The sequence below is a fragment of the Tripterygium wilfordii genome, chromosome 14 (genome assembly GCF_013401445.1).
Source record: "Tripterygium wilfordii isolate XIE 37 chromosome 14, ASM1340144v1, whole genome shotgun sequence".
Lineage (NCBI taxonomy): Eukaryota > Viridiplantae > Streptophyta > Magnoliopsida > Celastrales > Celastraceae > Tripterygium > Tripterygium wilfordii.
Window position 1 is genome coordinate 268,433 of NC_052245.1, and position 22,431 is coordinate 290,863.

Here is a 22,431-nt window from a genome sequence, read left to right on the forward strand (position 1 = left end):
ACCACTATCTAACCAAGCTTACAAATCTGGTAAAAAACAATTGATTTGGAATTGCCTTTCAACATAATAAGAGACCATTCAAAATAAAAATAAAAATCCACTCTCTCCCTAAATTTGATCTTTGATCCAAATTTTTCATTTTTAAACACTACCCCATTTTATAAACACCATCAAATGAGGAAGATAAGGTAGCAAAGTAGTTGCCAACCAAAAAAAAAAAAAAAAAAAAAAACTACCTTTGAAGGAAAGGGGAAGGAAATTAAGTCGAGTAAGGCCAACAAACCAAACGTGGCAAAGTTTTTTTTTTTTTAATGTTTTGGGTCTTGCACAATGCACACACTCATTCTTGTCCACTATTACTTTGATTTGACATAGACTCGATAGACACTATCAAGACTAGCAGAAAAAAGATATTCAATTAGATTCTGATTCTTTCTATTTTTTCTGCAGGTGTCACTCTTATGAACCGTTGGATATAGAAACATAAGTATGTTTAACCCTTGGATAACAAGGTGTACCCTAGTAATAGTACATAAAGTGGGTCCCAAACGAACAGTACTAGGAAATAAGAGCCCAACACTTGCCATTTTGTCTTGTTTGAATGTGCTTTTTCCCAACTTTCCGTTCTAGTAACCAAAATCATTGCAAACCGTTTACAATTACCCAACCAACCTATACATACACAATGCTTATATAAATATACAAACTCCAATCGGGAAGGCTATGGTTTTAGGCTGCTTCTTTTGGAGTGATTAACGTATAAGAAAGGTAAATTAATATAAAGTATTGGTTGTTTCTTGTATATATAAGGGTCATGAAAATGAAATGTTCCAACTTCTTGTACAACGTATGGGATTTCATCAATAAAGTTATTAACACCGAATATAAGCATCTTGAAAGGACTGTTTTTTTGGTTGATTGACAGCTCGTTGTTGGGGAGATATGTATATAGAGCATGCAGGGGTTTACTGAATTACTATGAACACATCAGGCCGCAATTCTTTGTTTTTCATGGGTTGTCTCATAATGATACTTATGCCCAAAAAACATGTTGTTTGGTATTGGAGATTTGGCCTTTCACATAATAATATTACTCTCTCTGGGTTTTAATTCATTGTGAATGGATCGAATCACCCTCGCGACTTTGTTTTACGTGCGTCGTTAATGTGAGAGGATATGAGCTTTTACTTACAAGCTATTCAGTTGGGTTATTTCATACCAATGTCAAATTATAGTTTGACATTGTGTCCCCTCCTAGAATACAAAACAAATTTTGGGTGGCTATTTTTTCTCATTGAATATCATGGATTAAAACCTTAAATTTTGATTTCACTTAACTATTAACCTTCTAAACGTGGATCAAGTGTTTTTATTCTAAATATTTTGACAAACATTTAAGACATACCTCCATAATAATCATTTTCACAATATGAATATGAACTTCAAACGCACATAGAACTTAAATGATCGAACGACATTGGTCGCATTAAATCCGTTGTCGTCCAGCGGTTAGGATATCTGGCTTTCACCCAGGAGACCCGGGTTCGATTCCCGGCAACGGAATTCTTTTTTAGAAACAACAAGCTGCTATACGGCGCCGTATGTGAGTGGGCTGGAACAATCCAATCCAGTGTTCCACACATCTGGGCTGAGTGAAAAAAAGCCCAAGTATGGCCCAACAAGAAGACAATCCTCGACTCCGTGTTGCATGTGAGTGGGCTGGAACAATCCAGTGTTCCGCACATCTGGGCTCAGTGAAAAAAAAGCCCAAGTATGGCCCAACAAGAAGACAATCCTCGACTCCGTGTTGCATAATGTCATAATATGAGTTGCAGAAGATGCCGCCGTAAGCTTTCTTTTCGCCGCCGGGAGCTGACCCTGAACTCTTGAGGCTACAAGTGACGGAGGATGTTCTGAGAGGAATGTGCGCTGATGGATTCAACCAAATCGAGTTCAACAGGAAATCAAAGCGTTGAATTTTCAAATGAATGGCAAGAATTTCCATGCAAGAGCTCGTTCGATTCAGACCCACCATTCGCAATCGCCATCTCGAGATAGTTCAGTCCAATCCCACTCTCTTTCATTCGCGTTCCTCTTCCCCTTCTTGTTATTCTGGAGAAAATAGAACATTCTCTATTTATCACTCAAGCCTCAAACTTCTTAGAGGATCTACATGTCAGAGTATAAAGCAGCTTTTACAAATCCAAGCTCACTTGCTGACTTCTGGTATATTTTATAACCCGTATTGGAGCAGCAGGGTCTTGCAACATTCTTTGTATTTCGGCGATTTCGATTACACAGTCTTGATTTTTGGATGTATTGATTCGCCCAATACGTTCTGCGTGAACACTCTTATTGAGGGATACTTGAGTAGTTCTAATCCAAGGCAAGCTGTGGGGTTCTATTTCGAGATGCTTAAGAATGGGTTCTCTCCAAATAGCTTCACGTTTGTGCCGCTGTTTGGGTGTTGTTCGAAGGCCGAGTGTGTTGAATCAGGACAAAAGTTACATGGGCAGGCCGTGAAGACTTGTGTCGATTGGATGTTACCCGTACAGAACTCTTTAATTCACATGTATGGCAACTGTGGAGCTACGGCGTATGCAAGGAAGGTATTTGATTTAATGTCCCAAAAGGATTTGGTGTCATGGAATTCCATTATTGATGGGTATGCTAGAGTAGGAAACTTGAATGTTGCTCATAAGTTGTTTGATCTAATGCCTGAAAGAAATGTAGTTTCTTGGAATGCCATTATTAATGGATACTTGAATGGTGGAAAACCTGGGGTATCTTTGAAACTTTATAGGAAAATGGTCGAGATAGGATTGAGAACGAATGATACTACCATGGTCTGTGTGCTTACTGCCTGTGGTAGGTCAGCTAGACTAAAGGAAGGGAGATCACTTCATGGATTTCTATTCAAAACATTTTTGAAACTCAGCATAATGATTTATACAGCTTTGATAGATATGTATAGCAGGTGCCAGAAGGTGGAAACTGCTCGCAGAGTATTTAATTTAACGATTGATAGAAATCTGGTCTGTTGGAATGCCATAATCTTGGGTCACTGCATTCATGGGAGTCCAGAAGATGGGCTTAAATTATATGCAGAAATGGTGGACCAAATTGGGTTAGGAGATGGAGAGACAAATCCTCCTGATGGAATTACTTTTATTGGCATCCTTTGTGCCTGTGCTCGTACGGGAAAGTTAACAGATGGAAGAAAGTACTACAGTGAGATGGTTTCTGTGTATAACATAAAGCCCAATTTCGCACATTATTGGTGCATGGCTAATGTTCATGTCAGTGCCGGCCTTGTTCAGGAGGCAGAGGAAATGTTAAGGAACATGCCGGAAGATGTCGAGGATCTGTCCTCCGAATCCATGGTTTGGGCTAACTTACTCGCTTCTTGTCGATTTCAAGGGGATGTTGAACTTGGGGAAAGAATTGCAAAAGCTCTGATAGACAGGGAACCATGGAATTTTGCATACTATCGGTTGCTCTTAAATATATATGCTGTAGCAGGTCGATGGGGGGATGTTGCTGCTGTAAAAGATATAATGAAGGAAAGAAGAATCGGAAGAATTCCTGGAAGCAGGCTTGTGGACCTAAAACAAATTGTTCATGGATTAAAAGTGAAGCGTAGTTTGCAAGAAGAGATTCTAGCGGTAACATGATGCGGCCTGATACTGCTCAGAGGTGAAGAATTTCCCCACAGTATCAAAGCAGCCACCATTGCACAATTCAGAGCACAGAATTGAACATTGAATCCAATATGGGTGGACATTCCTGATGTGATACCAGAGGTGCGATCGCTCTATTGCCTTGCTTCGTTTCTATCTTGGAAGGTAATCGCGCCATTAATACCTTTTTAGGAGTTCAGGATTTCTGATTTGCTCAAGAAGGAAGTCTAGCTCTGTGCCTTCACTCAACTTTTTGAATGAATTCCTGAATTGGATCATTAAAGCTTTAAAACAAGGGGATGCAATATGTAGGCATAATTGATATGATGGGAGGGAGACTCCCATGAAGATGGTTGTTGCTCGCTTTTTAAAGTTACATACTAGTTTCTTTGATGTAATAGGGCAATTGACATCTTCTCTCAGTGATGTTCGTTCGTTTATTTGCTTTGCATACTGTCTTATAGACTTCCTTGGATGATTGAGAGTAGTGTGTCCTTTGGAATGATGGAAGTTTTTCATGCTGCTATAACAGTAGAACAGACTATGTAGTATTGTCAGTATAGGGGAATCACTCTCGATCTCAGATTTTCAGAATTGATCACATTAACTCTGGTCATTGGCAAAATAGCTAAAACGTTTTGTTGTTGGCAATTATCTAAAGTTTCCAACCGAAGAACAGACGTCAAGTTAGGCCATTTGATAAATCGACTAACTCCACAACACCATTGCACCAACTGACATCAACACTTGCAATTGATTTCCAAATACACCTACAGAGATAGGTGGAAGTATATAACTTCAACTAAAAGCAGTCTACTACTGCCTATAACATTCTCTCAAAACCCAAGAATTCATTCGAATGCCCACTGGTTCTCCCTGCGAACCTCTTCCTCCTCCTCGGTGGTATAGTCATTCTTGATATGAAATATCTTCCTGATTTCCTCCGTAGACTTTCCCCGCATCATGTCCGCCACTGTTCGGCAAGTCAGGTCAAAGAGCCCCTTGATGTTTAGATAATTTGCAGCCTGATAGAATATACAGAAAATAAACTTTCAAGCTTGTATTATATGCCACATAAACATGTTGAACTCATAATATTATTTAACTAAATCATCCACATCATATACATTATCAGTGACCTAGGGTCATTGATTTCCTTGACTTCAATATTTCATTGATAGTAAAAATGAAGAAAAACTTGTAAAACCATCTGAACATGATTCTGTGAGCAACTTCTTCCAATTGGCAACAATGAATCATAAGACCATTGTGTGTGTAGAATTTCTCAACGCGTGAAAAGAATGACAGACACTCAGATATGGGCAATAAAATTACATGTTCAACATGGAAATAAGAACTTCAAGTGCCAAATCTTCGCATATCTCAACAATGTAACCATCATCCACAGGACATTGATATGCACAATAAATAGAAAATTAACAAACTGCATAATAGATGTATGATTAGTGATCCTGGGTAATGAAGAACTACATTGTCCACACTGATAACAATCTGATCAAAAGCTTAAAGACCATAATCAACACAGTTCTATCTGGCAACAACTTCACTATCAATAATAACAAACAAAGATCATTAAGGGTTTAGATGTCTAGTATAATATAAAATTGACAAAGAACCTAAAATCACCACTCCGTATCAGGCCTTAAGCACCAAGCATAGCCCGTTTTAAAAGACATAGCCAGAAAATCCAATACAGTTTGCAAATCATCTCCCAATAGCAAAACTAACAGTAATAACCACCAACACCAAAAGCTTTCTTTAGTCAATATACAGAGAACGACCCCAATAGTAGACTTCTTAGTTCTTAACGTCAAAGCAAGCAAACAACCCTACTTTTCCGGTTTCCCCCCATAAAGTATACAGTACCTGCATCACATGACTGAAAAGTTAAAAGCCCTAGCCCCATCCCATTGAAATCAACGAAACAACAATAAGAAAATCCAAATTTCAAACACGAAAATTCATGAACGAAGACCCTATTTTCAGGTTTAAAACTTGAGTAATTGAAATAAAGTAACGTATAAATCAAAGAAGGATAAAGAATACTTTACCATTATGATATCGATGAGTGTTGCCTGGTCCACTTTCACTAACTCGGCATCCCAGGCCTTAAGCTCCTCCTCGGCGGCACTGCGATCCTCAGCCTTGGACGACTCCACGTGCTTCTTACAATACTCGATTACCTTCGCCAGAATGTTGCTCGTCACGTTGGGAGTAGGGATACCGCCATCGACACACTCGTCCTCGATCATATGCTTGGCGGTCTGAGACAGCAACGCAATCTCCTCATCAACCTCAAACCGCTCTCCGTCAGAACTGATCAGAGTGACCTTCTTTGAAGACGCCATCGAATACCACCTAAACCCTCTCAACATATAGGTTTTGAGACTCCCTCGTTCTATTTATACACTTCGAAAGACTGTTTTAATGTTTTTCCGCCTCCGGTCCAGTGGGCCGATGTCTTTTTTTTCCAAGACTTTTTTAAAAGAAGAAAAAACGAAAGAAATTTATTACAATCAGAGGTTAGTAGAGCATGAATGGAGAGGAAACCGACTCCAACATGACTCATCTCAGACTGATTTGGTCGAGTGTGCCAGAGATGCCCCTCTAATACACACCCAAGGGCAAGGAATATGAAGAATCTGATGGGTGGAACATAAACTTTATTTACTGTCATTAATTGAATTGTGAGGAAACGTAGGAGTTATAATTTAGCTGTTCGTATATCATAAAATACAAATTTGTTAGCTTATAAGAGCTTTCCTTGGTGTGCCGTTTCGGGTGGGAATCAAGCTCTCCTCCTTCTTCTCCTTACTGTTGAAGTAACCCTGTGGCTTTTACTATCAGAAAAGGCATGAGAGGACTTGAAAAGGAAAAGAACACACGGATTATGGGGGGAAGAAGTCAAGAAGGGCGAAGAAGATAGAAGCAAAGAGCATAATCAACCTCGTACTCTGGAGAAAGTTTACCAACTTATCCATCAAAGGTCGAGCGTTTATTGTGAAAGAATTATAATACTACTAAATAACATGCGCGAAAACGCGGCTTACAACTAAGATGAAAGCATGAAGACATCCTCAAACCCTTGACCAGAAACAATCTGTTTTCTACCCATGCAACCGAGTTTCAAATGGGAAAAAAAAAAAAAAAAAAAAACACTGTTGTACATAATATGATATAACTATTCCTAATACAACCTTATGCTAAATCGCAGTAGTATATTTAGCTTAATCTGAATGCAGTTACTGTTCACAACATTTCCCCTTAAAACCTACAACCAAAGAATTCATAGGATTGCCCACCGGTGCTTCTAGCGAAATTCTGCTTCCTCCTCAGGGGTAAAGTCATTCTTGATGCCAAATACCTCCCTAATCTCCTCCGGAGTCTTTCCCCTAATAATGTCAACCACAGTTTGGAAAAGTAGTTCGAGCAGCCTTGGGATGTTTAGATAGTTTGCAGCCTGATAGAATACAGAAAAATAGCTGTCAACTATCTTGAACTCACAGTATTATGGAATCGCTGCCTAAACGACATTGTCAGAGTGACCAAGGGCCATGGACTGCGTTGTAGAAGAAACTTAAAAAGACCATTAGGAAGAGAATTCTGTCACAACTTCCTTACCTTATAGGTTACAGTGACCGTATTGAATAATAAGACCATTATTCTTTACATAGATTCTTAGGCACCAACAACAAAAACCACGAGATAGTTCATATTCAACTGGGAAATAAACCATCAAGTGACAAGAGTCACAAGCCTTGGCCTATCTTAAAAAAAACAAACATAGTTAAACATCTTAATATCTTATCAAGCAAGTTGTTTTGCAAAACAAATACTTAATTGACAAAACTGCATATTATTAGTTATTCCGGGGTGTGAATAATGTTGTCTATATAAATAGCTTAAAGACCAACAGTTCTGCAACAACTTTACCTTCAGTAACAATGAAACCAAGACCATTATGACTTTATATACATGGAACGGTATAACCATGAAGTAAATATACACAACAAAGTTAAAATTATCAGGTATTAAGTGTAGCAAGCCTTAACAGTTTTTCAAAAATGTAGCCAGAAAATCCAATACTGTAACTGAAATGTTAACGACAAAACATCTGCAGACAATTAGCATAAGCAATAACCACATTAAGAACCATTCTCAATTTACTCAAGCACTTAGTGGGCTACTGGCAACTCTTTTACTTTTTCCCAGAAAAATCAGTCCATTTGTAACCACTGTCATCATTAAAAGGGGTCTTGCATACAGTATGTAAGGCCTCTCTACAGTCAGGGGGAATCCATGAATGATTATTGGTGATTTCAATGCTATCAGTAATATTAATGACTTCCTAACTTAATAGGAGCAAAAAAAAAATCTACATTTCTCCCCAAAATCATACGATTGCATCCCATAAGACTCAAAACCCCTTTATTCAAAAACCCTAGCCTCATCGAATCAACAAAACCCTGACAGGGGACACCAAATCGCAAAAGTGATCGAAAAACCCGCACAATCTCGAAACCCTGACAGAATTCCACTAAAGCAAGTATAAGAAATCGTACCAGGAGGAGATGATAGAGTTGGTCCGTGTCCACCTCGACGAACTCCGCGTCCCAGGCCTTAAGTTCAGTCTTGACCGCAGTGCTATCTCCAGACTTGTTCGACTCCACGTGCTTCTTACAGTACCCGATCACCATCCCCAGAATCTTTCCGGACACATCGAGAGTGGTGATGTCACCGTCGGCACATTCGTCCTCAATCATAAGCTTGACGGTCTGACACTCCAGCGCCACCTCTTCCTCCACCTCAAAACGCTCTCCGACGGAACTGATCAGCGTAACCTTCTTGGGAGACAACGCCATTGCTTCTCGAACCACTAACCACTAACTCAGAAGTTGTGAACTTTAGACATGGAGAGTTGGAGACTTCCGTATCTGAAGACTGAAATGATCCCCAATTTAGGATACTCATTTTACCCATAATCTTTTAGGTATTTTTTACTATCATATATGTGTAGTGCTCACGTAACATTCAATATTTCACATGAATTGAAAATAAAATTAGAACTGCAAATTAAGATCTCAAACATTTTTCATAGAGTAAACCCATCACTTCTAAGTTTTTATTGGAGTGTGAAATGTTTAAACATTGTTTGAAAATTTTGGATAGTGATTGATGATGTGTTATGATTTTTGGTACTCTAATAATGGTTATAATCTCGTAAAACTAATTATATTCATTAGACTTATAGCTAACAAATGACATATAAATAGCAATACAAAAAATTTGGAGGCGCTACCCCCCAAAGGCCAAAACACCTCAATGCCCGCTTATTCTAAATCATGGATGCTTCCCTGTATATCAGCACATTTCACTGCAAGGACGATGATGCATGGCTTCAAATCTTATATGCATAAAACCAAACACAAGAATGATTTATATCTTATTGGATAGCTACTAGGAAGGAATCTCCAATTTAGCGTATGTGGTGGAGCTCCATTATCAGGGGATTCACAGCAGTTCATCAACATATGCATGGGGTAAAGCCTCTCTCTTCATAGGCAACTCTTTCTGTTTTCTCCGCATAGACATTTATCTTAAATAGTTGGCTTGCGTTGTCCGAATTAGTGTTGTTATTTTTGATAAGTGCGCAATTAATTAACCCTAAACCCTTACTAAACATCAGGAATCCTCGTCCCTTGCTTGGTTGGTAGGATTTACGTTGCTATGGTTTTACGGGCCAAAATCTGCACTGGTTCCAGACAATACTTGTCTCTAAATTACGAGAATTCCCCGAGCAAACTAATTTTTCATATGATCCTTACAGCATACCCCAATATTGTCTGGGATGATGGCTTTAATGATAATGTAGTGAGGGTAAGTAGAGGTGTCAATGTGGGCCAGTAGCCCGTGAGACCAGCCCGGCCCATATAGGTCTCACTTGCTGAATGAGGCCTGGATGGCCCGCCAAGCGGACCCGACCCCCAACAGCTAGTGAGGAAGCATTTTTGTCACAAGCCCCGTCAGGACTCAGGAGCCACTGTTAAGAGTTAGTATGATCATGAGAAAAGAAAAGTGGTATCAAAGAACGCTTAAGTAAAACAATTAGTTTATTATACAAACAGCTAAATATGGGGGGTCAAAATATACTTTACATGTGGGGAATTCATATAATAAAAACGACATGCCATTACCTCCAGTTTTCAAACCAGGTTTATAAATTTGCAAGCAGCAATTCATAAAACCTTTCATTCAATCTCTGAGGATTCCATAAATTGTGAGGCTGGAGGGCTTGTTTTCGTCTTCTCAGGACCTGCAAAATGATTTTAATTGAGTGTTTGTACAGACTTGTTTTATGGTAGTGATCTGACCCCTGCTGATGAGAGTACAAGAAAGCCCAACCAGAAAACATCATATTGATATGAAAAGCAAAGCCATCAGACACGATAATATGTCACCATGGCCGGAGGAAGAAACAATATTTTTTAAAAAAAATTTCAAGGACAGAAGTCTAAAATATATCTATTAAAACATACCACAACCCCCCCGGATCTCCACCTCTCGCCACTCTTGGACAAGAGCACAGCAGCAACACATCAAATGTGAAAGGAAATCATCAATAAAGCCTCCCTGCCAAAGCAAGGTGTTAAGCAATTTCAATCAACTTAACTCTGCCGGTGAAATTTCAATCAAACACTTGAAAACCTTTTTCCCACACCAATTATGCTAGTACATGCATCCTGTAATAGATATGGTCATAGAGATGATAGCAATAATGATATCTTAAACAATGCACTCAAACAAGTTAATCCCTCGGTGGTGATCATGGTGATCATTGATCATGAAGTGCCAGAGATGATTACCGTAATGTTGAATGTCTTGCGAAGCTTCCTCCTCACACAGCAGGTATAGCAACAGCATGACAATATCAACGAATATGCCATCAATTCATTACATGCTTCCGCTGAAGCTGAAATCAATGAATAACAGAAAGATAGACCTTATCATATAAGCTTTCAAGTCATACCACAAGCATAAGAGGAATGCATATATAACTTTCTATATTTAACCAGTTGCCTTTGGAAAAAATATACTAGTTCAAGCATGCAAGTCATTCATAAATCTCAAATAAAAAAGGCCCAACCATCTACACTCTGTAAGAGCATTGATGCAGTCATGAGTTGCACCAATGCGTAATCTTTTGATGCAGCTACTTCACAATTTTTTAACATAAACATATGTAACTGAAAGTAAACAAGTTTGGAACAGAATTTAAGTTGCTCACACATGTGGCTGTTGGTTGCCACTGTAGCAATCTTTGAAAACGTGCCACAAGGGTAGAAAAATGTCTTTATACCTGCAAGATAAGACTGCAAACTCATAAGACGATCAACAGATACAGAATCTTAGGTGGCAAATGTTCTTCTAACCGACAAACTGCACGATACCATACATAGAGAGGGCTCTGAACAACAACTCAGTAAATCAGTATTCCACTCTTCATGCCGATGTGAACCTTTACTTGAAAGCAGATCATGTCCCGATGAAACCGAAGATGTGTTTCTGGACAGAAAATAAAAGGCATACCCTCAGAGCATCAGAACACACTAAGTTCGAAACAAATTCAAAGGTGTCAAAACTTTTCAAGGTTTCAGATCATTCAGTGTTCCTGGATCATGTAAATATGCCATTCTCAGATAGGCATAAGTCGAATCATATTTAGTTACACATAAAAATCATATTTAGTTACACATAAAAAATCATATTTAGTTACAATAACTTGCGACAGTTGAACGCATAACACATGAAATAGGCAGAAACCGCTCTGCAAACAAACAAAGTTAGGAAAGCCTCAATCCCTGCAGCAACCATAAGTAGGCAAGCTGGGACCATTTTACCCCGATTCAAACTTTTGCTGTACGGGAAATTAAAAATTCAGAGACAGATATCTGTCCAGATCATGCTCTCTGTCTATCTTAGAGGCTAAAGCAAACCAACCTTGAAGTTCTCAGAGAAGCAATTTTCTTAGGATTGCTTTCTTCAAATGAGTCTTCTTTATCACTATCCACTTTTTTGGAACCGTTGATGGGTGAACTCTTGTCAGGGAGAGAATTAGATGCAACAGCTTCTGTTACATCAATCAAATGCTGGATAACCTGACACTGACTTACATCCAAATGAGCCTGTGACCGTTGTAGCTCTAGTTGAAGCTTTTGATTTTCTTCCTGCAGTGCTTCATTAAAGCCCAACTTTGGGTAGGAACAAGAAAGAGTTTTCTTCAATATCATAGTATCAGTTTTTGATGGTTCTGGTTTCATGATCACATCTTGCACCTTTCTGTCCTCTTCATCTAATGTGTACTCGCGTTGGTCTTTCTCAATATATTCTATTCTCTCCTGTGGAAAGAAACCAAATGAGAATAATTTACTCAAGTTGCACATAAGTACAAGCAGTGACTCTACCAAGGAGATCAATTTCTTATTACTAAATACCAACAGGGAAGGCGAGAATGACAAGAGTGCCATGTGTAAATTAAAATTTGGCATTCTATAAGTTCACCAGGGATTCACTATTTACATTTAAGAAAAGCAAGTGGTGGTTAGGAATATTATCTCCAGCAAGGACTCTTGGATGTCTAAGCCATAAATTTGATCGAGGCATAGGTATCCTACATAATGAAAGAACGCACGCCTATCAGTTTTCTACGAAGATGGTGCTGACCTGTGTACCAATATATTTCTCACCCTGGATTAAATTCACATAGAGAAAAAAAAAAAACCAATAAAACCCCACCCAGTTATAGAATTAGCAGTAAGTCACCGTCTTTTGGCCTGCAAAAATATCAAACTATGCAATCTTTGTTCATATGACAAATCAGCAAGAACCCGAGAAGAAGTATGCATTCCAATTCCAAGTTTCCAAGTCCTTTCCATAAGATAGATTCCAGATCTCTGGCTCAATCACCTAGTCAGCACATAACTAATGACATAAAAAGAAGCCTAGGATTGGATAATTCTGCCGATGTCCAATTCCTTCATTCTTGTGTCGGCGTTTTCCAGAACTTTGAGGTTTAAACCATTAGCTACCTATAGAAGCCACAACAGATCATCTTGTGTTGCAATTCAAAATTCAAATGGTTGTGCTAATGCTAATAAGAAAGATTTGAATGAGTGTAAATTATGAGAAAGATATTCTTCAGCCCTTACAGAGAGCGGCCGAGAGCTTACTTTTACCATTTTTAGAAACCACATTAATCTAGCAACCATTCATATTTCGTGTTAACATCAGTGCTACACAGGAATTATCAAGTATCCTCCCATTACCATCTTCAACAGTAGCAGTAGCAGTAGACGTTTCATTAGCTAAGCATTCTCAGTTGTAGAAAGAAATCATTAAGCCAAAGTAAATAAAATGAAACTTACTATAATAACTATAATAACAACATTTCCCCACTTTGTGGTTTATGAGCTTTAAGATCAACAAACTGCAATATGAAAAGTGTGAATATTTATGCACCATGAAACTAGAACACAAGGATTTACTGACAGAACTACCAAAAAGAAACACCATAATCAAGAAAACCATAATCTAGGAACATATTTGGTGAAGAAGGAACTAGCTGCATATGAGGAATCACCATAAAAAAAGTTCTACAAAGTCAAAGGTCCGGAATGGAAAATTCCTGATTAGTTGTATCATAAAGGCTCGAACACGGTGCACAAATATGCAAGGCAAAAATGACAATACCAATTATCACTAAGATACAAATACAATACAGTAACAGAAATGTATACCCTGACTCGAGAATTGTCCACCAGCGTAATAAGAGGGACGATCTTCAAGTATCTATCAACCTCATTCTGAGCTTTCCTGAACTGGTACACAATGTTCCAACCCATTGCAAGCAAATACAGATAGCTCCTGTCCTGGCAACTATTAACCAAAATGTAAGACCTCCTCAGGGCATCCTCAAGCTGCTCCAGGGGTTCTCGAGTCTCTGGATACCTTTTCAACTCCGAGATCTTCAGCTGCTCCAATAAGTTACCAATCAACTTCAAATGCTGAGCAAATTGCCTGCAATTCTTCTTGTGCATACGCGCTGTACTTGCCGCTTTCACTATCAACCCAATCAACTTCACCGCATCCAAACCCGTTATCTGTGCCACATTTGCAATCTCTCCAAAATGCTCCCATGTCGCCGCCATCTCCACTGCCCAATCAACCTGATTCATACAATCATAACACAAAGGACTTTGATTAAATATCTAAAGATCTTGGGATATGCATAACGAAATTAAGGGAGAGCAACTTGTTTTACGTCTTCAGTCTTCTTATTAAAATTGATTTGCTACACCTATTGCATTCGTTAGAACCAAGCGCTAAAGCATGCAGTCTCTGGTTTCAAGCCGGATCCAGGGTTCCTACGCGAGATCTTCTTCGGAACGGCATTGTTTTTCGAGATCTTGGACTTACAGAATCGTAACGGTTGTAGAGTGCACTTCGACTACTACAAAAGCAAAGGCAAAAAACACAAACGAAACGTTGAAGATTATCCATTACGTTTCTTGAACTTTTCAGCGGGAAAAAAATTAAAGGGAAAAAATCATTCAAAGAACAAAGAAGGAAAGTTAAGAATTGGTGGTTTCTTCGACGACGAGAATATAACACGGTGACTGGCACTGAAACACCTAATTAGTGCAAAGACGAAAAAGTAAAGTTGCTTCAGTGAAATCATTGTGAATCAAGTTGGTTCAAAAGCCACGAACTCACCGTTCGTCGCCGGAGCTTCCCCGTCCGTTTAATATTACAGTCTCGTCTGAGTAAAACAATAATAAATCAGCTGAAACTCAGGACCTGCCATGAGACATCAAAATCGGATTGCAGACACAAATTCAGCTCAACCGTACAAAAATTACGAAAAGAAGTTGAGATTCCTGCATTTTCCATGTTATTTCTTTCACGTTCCCCTTTTTAGAATACTGTGAAATTTCGATATCATAACAAAGAAAATATCGAATCGGCGAGGAAAAAATAGCATCGAATTCTGGAACTCACATGCATTGCTTTGCGCAAAAGCAGATCTTCTTATGTTACAATTGATGGAATTCTTGGACGATCTGAGCTCAGAAAGAGAGAGAGGCACAGACTTACAGTTTCTCTCTCGCTCTATCCTTCTTCGGCTCACAGGTTCGGTGTAGTTTGTCCCTTCTCTTCTATGCAGAAAAAGACAGTGACCTTTGGACTCGAATGCACACGCCACGCCCCATGCCACGCCAAACCATCAATGGTGTTGTACGAAAATGCCCCTTGAGTGGAACGGTTGCTCCAAGTTTGCCCTTTCCTGACTTTCCACCAACTACTTGACTCGTCAAGCCCCCACATTTAGAATTTTCTCACTTAACGAGAGAGAAGGTTTGGTTAAAACCCATTACACAGTCACAGTCACAGTCACAGTGATACTGCTTTTAGTGAGGACCGAATCTAGGAGCTACCAAGTCTATACAGTTTGATTCTAGAAGAATTCACTAACTAAACTTGATTGTGAGCAATTGCAATGATTGTTATATTGGGACATGAATGTGTTTTTTATGACTTTTGTTGGGCCATTGATAGAAAATGATGGTAGAACAATATCAGCATAAGCTTAAACTTGAGTCATCAAATTTGCGTATATAGAAATTTATCATTTACAACACGATAAATTTGGTTAAAACCTAATACGTAATCACAAGGATACGATTTGATTCTACAGGAGTTCACCAACTAGACTTGGTTGTAAGATTCTTTTGGTCCCATGGAAAATACTCGATGTTAAAATGTCAATATCCCCATAAAGAAAAGGGCATTGGTGTCAATCACGGGCCAACTTGAAAACATGACTCACATAAAAGGAAAACACAAGCTACATACATACAACCGCATATTCATTATTCTGTTGGTTCTAAACAGCCATTCTCTTGCCAACTGCCATGTGGACCCACAACGAGCAAGGTCGCACATGCCTTTACTCGCACTCGTCAACCATCTGTATTACAGACTGGAGTAATGGAGTTCAAGTGGATCGGTATTGCAAGATCACTTGGAATCCACGAAGGCTATTTGTTTATCAAGAAGAGAACTTGCACTTGGGAACTTTGGTGTACAAATATACTAATGTTTATGTCAAGTGTTGCTAATGGATGCTCCAAAGATTGTAGCCTTTTTACAGGTGCGAACTCCACCTTATTCACAGTTCCTGTCGAGATTCCCTGCATGATTGAGCCATGTTTGTTACGTGGATGAAAAAGGTGCGTTGTGATTACTGGGATTGTCTTATTTTTGGATTTAGGTATTGTCCGCTTCATGTACTCACCCGCACAAATTAAAGAAAGAGGAGTTTATGAGTTCTAGTAGCTACGAGGAAGCGGGGTTAGTCATGCGTGTCCATGGGCTCGATTCCAAGATTCGTGAATGAGGACAGGCCCAGAATTTCTTGATGGGCTGGCCCATGTTATGCCACCAGCTTCCGGCCATTAGGCAGTATCATATGATTTTAAGCGCCAGAGGTTGGTGGTGACCTGTTTGGGTTTTTCTTGAGTTAGAGGAGGCCCAAAGAGGTGCAGCTTTTCTTGTGTTGAAGAGGACAGATGCATGTTGTTCGTGGGCCTGGCCCAAGAAAAGTGTTGGGTTGCCCAATATGCAAGGGGTAGTTTACGCCAAGCCCAAGGATAGACTGCATAGTCCAAGATTGAAGTCCGTAGAAGCGCCGATTCCGCTGAAGCGCCATTCACGAGTATGTGAATGCAGCGTGAATGTACGTACTTTCATGTCACAGAATGTATCATTAGTAATGCATGATATGGGCCCCACATTATTGGGCCGAATTTTCAAAATATCTAATACCATCCATCCAACTGTTTATGTAAATTATTGAATTTTAAAACAAACAAATAGTCACAAATATTCAAATAACATTATTGAGGATGGATATATAGTGGCAACTTTGAATTATCAATTATCTGATTTCCCTCTTTATCATAAATTAGAAATTTAAAAATACGGAATCTAATCTAATATAATCAAGGGATTCAGGGGGATAATACGGGTTAAGTACCCAATAATAATTCACTACAATTAAAAAAAGGGAAAATATATATAGCGGTCCTATTATCGGATGCCACGTTGTGGTTAGACGTCTCTTCCAAAAAATCAAATCGAGTGTTTCTGTTTCGCTTTAGCGCAATTGCAACTGTAGTAGAAAATTTTGGCGGGCATCCGAAAGAATTTCAAATAAAGAGCAAACCCTAGCGGCCCCATCATTTTCCCTCTTTCCGCTTCTCTCTCTGAACCTCCTCTCTCTCGCTGCCTCGGTCTCCATTCTACTCTGCTTCTCCAAACTTGCTCCGGCTTACTATTCGTTTTTGCCTTCAATTTGAGGTCTGTACCTTCTGGTCTTCCCTTATTGGTCTTGATTTGGGATTTCTAATTTACAATTTTTTTGTCGGTTTTGGCTGTCTTGTTAACTTTCTTTTTCTAGAAAGTTATTTTTGATGGGTTTATGTCCGTTTGTTATTCGAATTTGATTATCAACGGTTTCGTTGTTGGAATAGATATAGTTCAACGGTTATGTGTTCGTTCTGAGTTTTTTTGGCTATAGTTAATTGAATCTGAGTGAGGAGACTCCCTGTCTCTGATTATGTAGTTTGGGAAACTCCCTGTCTCTGATTATGTAGTTTGGGAAACTCCCTGTCTCTGATTACGTAGTTTGGGATACATATGGTATTTACTCTTGATTACTAAAATTTTCGTTTTAATCGGATGAGTTCCCAGTTTGCGTGGCTTAGCTATTTAGGGCTTCAGCTGTGATTTCTGTTAAACGGAAGTGATGTTTTAGTATACTTGTTTCAGGTTCGAATTGGTGGTTCCTGAAGTTTTTTTTGGTTGATGACTGAATTATTTAAAAAAGTATAAAGAAACAAATCAGAAGAGGGAAAGTATGGCAAAAACGTCTCCAAAGGATAGGAATGCGAGAACACCCAAACAGAAGAGACGATTACGGAGCTCTACCAACAACAACAAGTACTTGAAACCGGGAGCTCTTGCTCAGCTAAGGTACAGCAAGACCTCTGCTGCCAAGTCATGTACTGATCTTGGGAAGAAAAGGATTGCATTGGTGGATGCCAAGAAGACGGAGAATGATCAGCAAATGATTCAAGATAAGGTTGCCGATAAATCCCCCTTGATTCTGTCACCTGTGGATTTGCGTAAGCAGAATAGTTTGGTAAGGACACCAAAGACTCCTAGAACCGAAGAGTGTCAATCTGAATCACGCCTTGAATGTCTTCCCACTGATTTACTGGTATACGTCGTATCCAATATCCTTTTTTGGTTAAAATTTTCACTTATATGATATTAGTAATTCGGAACCCTTGTGCTTCTTTCAGCATGACGATGCATGTTTCATGAGATAGTGTTATTTTTTAGATTTGAAGGTGTTATACTGTGTTGTTTTTGCCATTCCTTTTACTACTAATGGGTGTATTCATCATTTATGTTAATTTCAAGATAATGAAAATTTTATTAATTATTATTGTTTCCTTCTTGTGTTCCTCTCAATTTCTTATAATATTGGTCTGTCTACAATCATAAGTAAACTATATGACAAGGATCAATTGTCTGCATCAGTGCATCTATATTGGTGTCACCAGATTGCTTTGATTTAAGTGAGGAAAAAGGCGTGCTAAATGAAGAGCATTTGAGAATTCCTTTCTTTTCCCTTTCTTCTTTAAACTCTTAAGTTCTTTGGATTCTTAACTTAAAATTACTGCAGCTGCCGAAATTTGATTTGGATGAAGTGCTTTGTGCTTATTTGTTATATCTACGGCTATAATTGCATTAAACATTCACTTCTTCCCCCTGGATACTGATTCCTACTGTTTTGTTTGACTGAAGGTTAAAATATTGTGTCACTTGCACCATGATCAACTGAAGGCAGTTTTTCACGTTTCCCAAAGGATTAGAAAAGCTGTAACACACTCTCTCTCTCTCTCTCACGTTAACTGTTACAGTATTTTTTATGGTGTACTAATATGAAGTTTACATCTTTTGAAACAGGTTGTGATTGCTAGGCAATTTCACTTTAATTACACAACTCCAGATCGCAGTCGACAAGAGATGTTAATGACAATGACCCCAAGACCTACAGAACACTGGCCTTTTGTAAAGTTGGTATCTATAACTTTTTTTTTATTCTGTATAGACTTTTGTAATTATTCAAAATGATGTTAATTTGTTTATTTTACATTGATTTGGTGCAGAGGGGATCGCAAGGGTGTTTTCATGCCTAGCCCACATACCCCAAAAGCACCAAGACATGGTGCTCGTCCCCCCTCTCGTATGAAAGCATCTGAAATGAAACAAATTGCAGCTGTTTTGTTCCAAGATTCAGCATTTCCCACAAGGTGTATTGTACCTTCTGTTCTGCCAAAGCCGCCATGCAAATCTTTGGCTTCTAATAGGGTATTATTTTATGAGGATGAGTTATGTCAGGCAGTTGCTCAGAACAAGCTTCGTTGATCACTTATTGTGATTTCTTTCCCATCACCATATATCCTCTATGTGTATAGTTTGTTTTTGATCTCTACAGTTGGTCTTAGTTATGGTGGGTAGGATTAGCAATTTTGTATCTTTACTCTTGCAGTATTAGGTGATATCTAAATCTAGATTTGCTATGTGAGATGAAAATTTTAGATGATGGTTGTGGCCAGTGGGAATAATATATATGAAACTGGTAACTTGTATATTTTCCTATATATGCTTTCAAATTATAATGGTGCTCGTGTCAATCAACTCAATCCAATGGATCATTATCATTCTATTCCTATTGCTAATTCGTTGATGTATTACTCAATTTCTGTTGGTGAACACAGTTCTTAGTTACATGTGTTTCTGGATGCTTTTTCTAACTCTGTATTGGGCTCATTGAAAAAACTGAAAATATGACAGGTGAGTTATCGAACTGTAGCACTAAAGAACTGATTCTATCAAGATGAATTCAAATATACACATTGTTGAGAATCTGATTTTGATTGTGGCAACAGGAGATTTCTTGAGCATGTTACCACTGCGTTATTTGACTCATCAACAGGCAAGGGACATCTTTTGATAATTATAATAGAGTTTCATCCATTTTTTTCATTGATATATTTTGTGTATACATTCAGAATACATGACTTGAAAAGTACTACTTTATGTTGAACTCTTTACATAGCTTTTGTATCTATTATGATACACTGAACAGGGGTTGGTCAATATAGTTAAGAGACTACATAGCCGAAAAGGTCGATGTATGTTGATCTCACCCTTTGCCGGATCAATTTCACCCTTCTAGATCTAACAATGATGAAAGGTTCTTGGGCGAAACATGTAATGACATAGGCAACTGCAAAATCAAGAGATACAATTTCTCTAGAAAAGCTTGTGAATGATGTTTTCCAGCAGAAGGTTTAGAAGGATCCTGTAAGTCTTCTCCGTAGGGTGGTAGCTATCCCAGAATATGAACTTTGAGGCATCTGGGCACGTAGTCAGATCGTTCAAACTCGTACAAAGAAAGCTGACTTCTATAGTTCCTGTGCCACAACACCCTCTATTTGCGACTTCATATCCTGTAATTCATTCCCAAATAGCTCAACAGATGAGAAAATTTTGTTGTATTCATTATTGTGATGGACTGTTACCATATTGAGAAGGATTTGACACAAGATGTAATAGTGAGTGGTAGGAATCAAAGTAGACGAGCTTGAGATCTACAAGATTTTCATTTAAAACATCTATTTCTGAAGAGAGCTTGGAATTGAAGATCTGTGAAGCTTGATTTTCAGAAGCTGAACACTTTCTTTGTATGCCTCCACGTGTTGTTCTCTGTGATGGCAAACATCCCATTGTTGAAACACCAAATACTCCAATCCTTCTAACTCCAAGTTTGTGAAGTTCCTGCCTTTTCCTTTGAATTAGATTTGATAGATAAAACCAAAAGAGAAGAAATTGAGAGTCTTGGGAATGAATGATTACACAATGACATAACATAGGACTTCACAAATAATACTGCTGTATCTTGTTAGCAAATAGCAGTTGGCAGGGTTCTGAAGATGTCCTGTATTGGACTTTCTCTGAATCTGGGAACTATGAGTTCCAATTTCATTGGAATTTTGATTTATTTGCTACCGTAAGTACTTTTTTTTGGCTTATCTTGGGTAAGAAAGTTAGGAAAAAGACGATTATAATTTTTTAAGGTTCTTATAATAGCAGTGTGTTTTGCTTTACTAATAAGTATGTTTACCTGATAGAAACTTGAAGCTGATTTGACCATCAAATCAGTGTAAGAATGTATATCATGGTCGATTATCCTAAATAGAGTGGGAAAATAAGTATTCACAATGTCATCACCTCCTGCACACACTATGAATATGCCTTTGGCCAGTATTCTTCCCATTGTTTCTTCTCCCATAACATGTTTAATCTTTCTCAAGTAATCCTTAAAAAGGTGGAGCTGATCCGATAATGATAACACCGACTGGTAATAGAACAAAGTACAACAATAAGTGCTAGACCTTAGTTCGAAATATTTAGGCGATTATATGAACTTTTTTATTGAAAACTATTTGTAATCTGAGTAAGAAATACTATCAAATATATATGCAGTTGTAGAGTTACCACAAGTTTAGCCGTGAGAGGATCGTATCCAGAACCAGCGGAGGCAAAACTTACGCCTGTGTGAAGGTCGCGAATCGTCAGATTTGGGTCGAGATAAGCAGGTAATAAGTCCTTTATACCAAATGCTTCAGCTGAAATTTGTTTAGCATAAGCATAACCTTGATGTCTCATCGCTAGTCCCATTAAGATATTGTTATGCATTGAAATGTTTGGGCGACATTACCTAATAAGTCTGTCGGTATCTTGCCATTGCTAAATCTCCCTGTGGGTTTTCCTCCTATGAAATCCCTCCCATAAGGTGGGAAATTGCTCCTGACTATAGTTGTGAGATAGTTGTTGTTTCCTGGATCAACTATGGAGTCTCCAAAAGCTATAATTGCAGGAACTCTCCCCTTCTTCAGTAAATTCAGGGCTGCTGCTCCATTTTCTTGGGAGAAAAGACCCACTAAGAAAAACACTAGAGTCAATGAAGTAGAAGATGACTTGCTCATTTTCTCTTAAAAGTTTCGTGAAAGAGAGGGAAATTTATGGTTTGTCATTGTTTGATACGCAAATTAAGTGGTTGTCTTGCTGTAGATCCGCCTGAGGTGGTTGTAATTGTTTGATACGCAAAGTGGTTGTCTTGCAGTAGGTTTGTTTGCCATGAAAGTTAATAGAATGAAAGGCAATACACCTGAGGTACTAGTGATTATCGTTAATTTTGGACACAATCTGTTTGGGGGGGTTCCAATAAGCCAAACAGAATAGAAAACTGGTCGAATCTTATGAGAAGCAATTGAGGATGACTGCACTTTATGACATTGCCAGCTGTTATGTAATGGCATGGGTTGCTCACTTTTTCATTGATGCTGTATCCAGGGACACGTGTAGTGAGCAGTCATAAAACAAAAGCTCAATAATCATGGAGCCATTGCTTGAACGCTTACGAGGAGCAGACGCAGCAGGATTCACTTACGTCATGCTTGCTTACCACATTCAAACAAAAATAGACTGTACGTTGTGATTAAACCATAGCGTAGGAGCCTTATGGCCCAATTTT

The 22,431-nt window shown here is 38.6% G+C and overlaps 6 protein-coding genes and 1 non-coding gene across 10 annotated transcripts; 3 read left to right on the top strand and 4 right to left on the bottom strand.

Moving 5' to 3' along the window:
• The first annotated feature begins 1,491 nt into the window (after positions 1 to 1,491).
• Positions 1,492 to 1,563, top strand: TRNAE-UUC. The gene has a single exon. It is a non-coding gene; the product is annotated as a tRNA-Glu (tRNA).
• A 274-nt stretch (positions 1,564 to 1,837) lies between these two features.
• LOC120015493 (pentatricopeptide repeat-containing protein At3g51320-like) lies at positions 1,838 to 4,272 on the top strand. The gene has a single exon (XM_038867951.1). The coding sequence runs from the start codon at positions 1,989 to 1,991 to the stop codon at positions 3,672 to 3,674; it is 1,686 nt and encodes a 561-aa protein (XP_038723879.1). The 5' UTR covers positions 1,838 to 1,988; the 3' UTR covers positions 3,675 to 4,272.
• Positions 4,273 to 4,358: 86 nt separating this feature from the next.
• On the bottom strand, positions 4,359 to 6,093 carry LOC120015494 (SKP1-like protein 1A). The gene is made up of 2 exons (XM_038867952.1): positions 5,753 to 6,093; positions 4,359 to 4,705 (listed from the first exon to the last, which is right to left on the bottom strand). The coding sequence occupies exons 1-2, from the start codon at positions 6,074 to 6,076 to the stop codon at positions 4,532 to 4,534; spliced, it is 498 nt and encodes a 165-aa protein (XP_038723880.1). The 5' UTR covers positions 6,077 to 6,093; the 3' UTR covers positions 4,359 to 4,531.
• Positions 6,094 to 6,695: 602 nt separating this feature from the next.
• Positions 6,696 to 10,014, bottom strand: LOC120015389 (SKP1-like protein 1A). Its single transcript, XM_038867796.1, has 3 exons — positions 9,896 to 10,014; positions 8,264 to 8,642; positions 6,696 to 7,161 (listed from the first exon to the last, which is right to left on the bottom strand). The coding sequence occupies exons 2-3, from the start codon at positions 8,561 to 8,563 to the stop codon at positions 7,012 to 7,014; spliced, it is 450 nt and encodes a 149-aa protein (XP_038723724.1). The 5' UTR covers positions 8,564 to 8,642; positions 9,896 to 10,014; the 3' UTR covers positions 6,696 to 7,011.
• Positions 9,796 to 14,919, bottom strand: LOC120015387 (protein MID1-COMPLEMENTING ACTIVITY 1-like). Of its 4 annotated transcripts, none has more exons than XM_038867795.1 (10): positions 14,757 to 14,919; positions 14,472 to 14,555; positions 14,020 to 14,205; positions 13,496 to 13,924; positions 11,700 to 12,097; positions 11,155 to 11,264; positions 10,987 to 11,058; positions 10,565 to 10,671; positions 10,238 to 10,331; positions 9,796 to 10,014 (listed from the first exon to the last, which is right to left on the bottom strand). In XM_038867795.1, the coding sequence occupies exons 4-10, from the start codon at positions 13,904 to 13,906 to the stop codon at positions 9,950 to 9,952; spliced, it is 1,257 nt and encodes a 418-aa protein (XP_038723723.1). In that variant the 5' UTR covers positions 13,907 to 13,924; positions 14,020 to 14,205; positions 14,472 to 14,555; positions 14,757 to 14,919; the 3' UTR covers positions 9,796 to 9,949. The 4 variants fall into 4 exon arrangements, 3 of the variants coding, with proteins under 3 accessions (XP_038723723.1, XP_038723722.1, XP_038723721.1); XM_038867794.1 differs by having other exon boundaries at positions 13,496 to 13,906; positions 14,020 to 14,208; XM_038867793.1 differs by having other exon boundaries at positions 14,020 to 14,208.
• Positions 14,920 to 16,949: 2,030 nt separating this feature from the next.
• On the top strand, positions 16,950 to 19,525 carry LOC120014473 (F-box protein At4g35930-like). Its single transcript, XM_038866432.1, has 5 exons — positions 16,950 to 17,117; positions 17,589 to 18,039; positions 18,633 to 18,707; positions 18,795 to 18,904; positions 18,998 to 19,525. The coding sequence occupies exons 2-5, from the start codon at positions 17,677 to 17,679 to the stop codon at positions 19,254 to 19,256; spliced, it is 807 nt and encodes a 268-aa protein (XP_038722360.1). The 5' UTR covers positions 16,950 to 17,117; positions 17,589 to 17,676; the 3' UTR covers positions 19,257 to 19,525.
• A 664-nt stretch (positions 19,526 to 20,189) lies between these two features.
• On the bottom strand, positions 20,190 to 21,883 carry LOC120015092 (GDSL esterase/lipase EXL3-like). Its single transcript, XM_038867317.1, has 5 exons — positions 21,616 to 21,883; positions 21,393 to 21,523; positions 21,019 to 21,252; positions 20,785 to 20,861; positions 20,190 to 20,682 (listed from the first exon to the last, which is right to left on the bottom strand). Exons 1-5 carry the CDS (start codon positions 21,881 to 21,883, stop codon positions 20,397 to 20,399), a joined length of 996 nt encoding a protein of 331 aa, XP_038723245.1. The 3' UTR covers positions 20,190 to 20,396.
• Positions 21,884 to 22,431: the final 548 nt, after the last annotated feature.

Bases quoted from the DNA above. Each gene is read 5' to 3' on its own strand.
- LOC120015387 (XM_038867795.1), bottom strand. From the start codon at position 13,906: ATGGCGGCGACATGGGAGCATTTTGGAGAGATTGCAAATGTGGCACAG. The intron at 12,098-13,495 runs GTATACATTTCT...TTCTTTCCACAG, and splicing joins TGGACAATTCTCGAGTCAGG to GAGAGAATAGAATATATTGA. The intron at 11,265-11,699 runs GTTGGTTTGCTT...TTTTCTGTCCAG, and splicing joins GCTTCTCTGAGAACTTCAAG to AAACACATCTTCGGTTTCAT.
- LOC120015493 (XM_038867951.1), top strand. From the start codon at position 1,989: ATGGCAAGAATTTCCATGCAAGAGCTCGTTCGATTCAGACCCACCATT.
- LOC120015494 (XM_038867952.1), bottom strand. From the start codon at position 6,076: ATGTTGAGAGGGTTTAGGTGGTATTCGATGGCGTCTTCAAAGAAGGTC. The intron at 4,706-5,752 runs GTAAAGTATTCT...ATATTCTATCAG, and splicing joins CACTCATCGATATCATAATG to GCTGCAAATTATCTAAACAT.
- LOC120015389 (XM_038867796.1), bottom strand. From the start codon at position 8,563: ATGGCGTTGTCTCCCAAGAAGGTTACGCTGATCAGTTCCGTCGGAGAG. The intron at 7,162-8,263 runs GTACGATTTCTT...GTATTCTATCAG, and splicing joins AACTCTATCATCTCCTCCTG to GCTGCAAACTATCTAAACAT.
- LOC120014473 (XM_038866432.1), top strand. From the start codon at position 17,677: ATGGCAAAAACGTCTCCAAAGGATAGGAATGCGAGAACACCCAAACAG. The intron at 18,708-18,794 runs GTAACACACTCT...CTTTTGAAACAG, and splicing joins CCCAAAGGATTAGAAAAGCT to GTTGTGATTGCTAGGCAATT. The intron at 18,905-18,997 runs GTTGGTATCTAT...GATTTGGTGCAG, and splicing joins GAACACTGGCCTTTTGTAAA to AGGGGATCGCAAGGGTGTTT.
- LOC120015092 (XM_038867317.1), bottom strand. From the start codon at position 21,883: ATGAGCAAGTCATCTTCTACTTCATTGACTCTAGTGTTTTTCTTAGTG. The intron at 21,524-21,615 runs GTAATGTCGCCC...AACAAATTTCAG, and splicing joins GATACCGACAGACTTATTAG to CTGAAGCATTTGGTATAAAG. The intron at 20,683-20,784 runs GTATTATTTGTG...TCTAATTCAAAG, and splicing joins TTTGCTAACAAGATACAGCA to GAAAAGGCAGGAACTTCACA.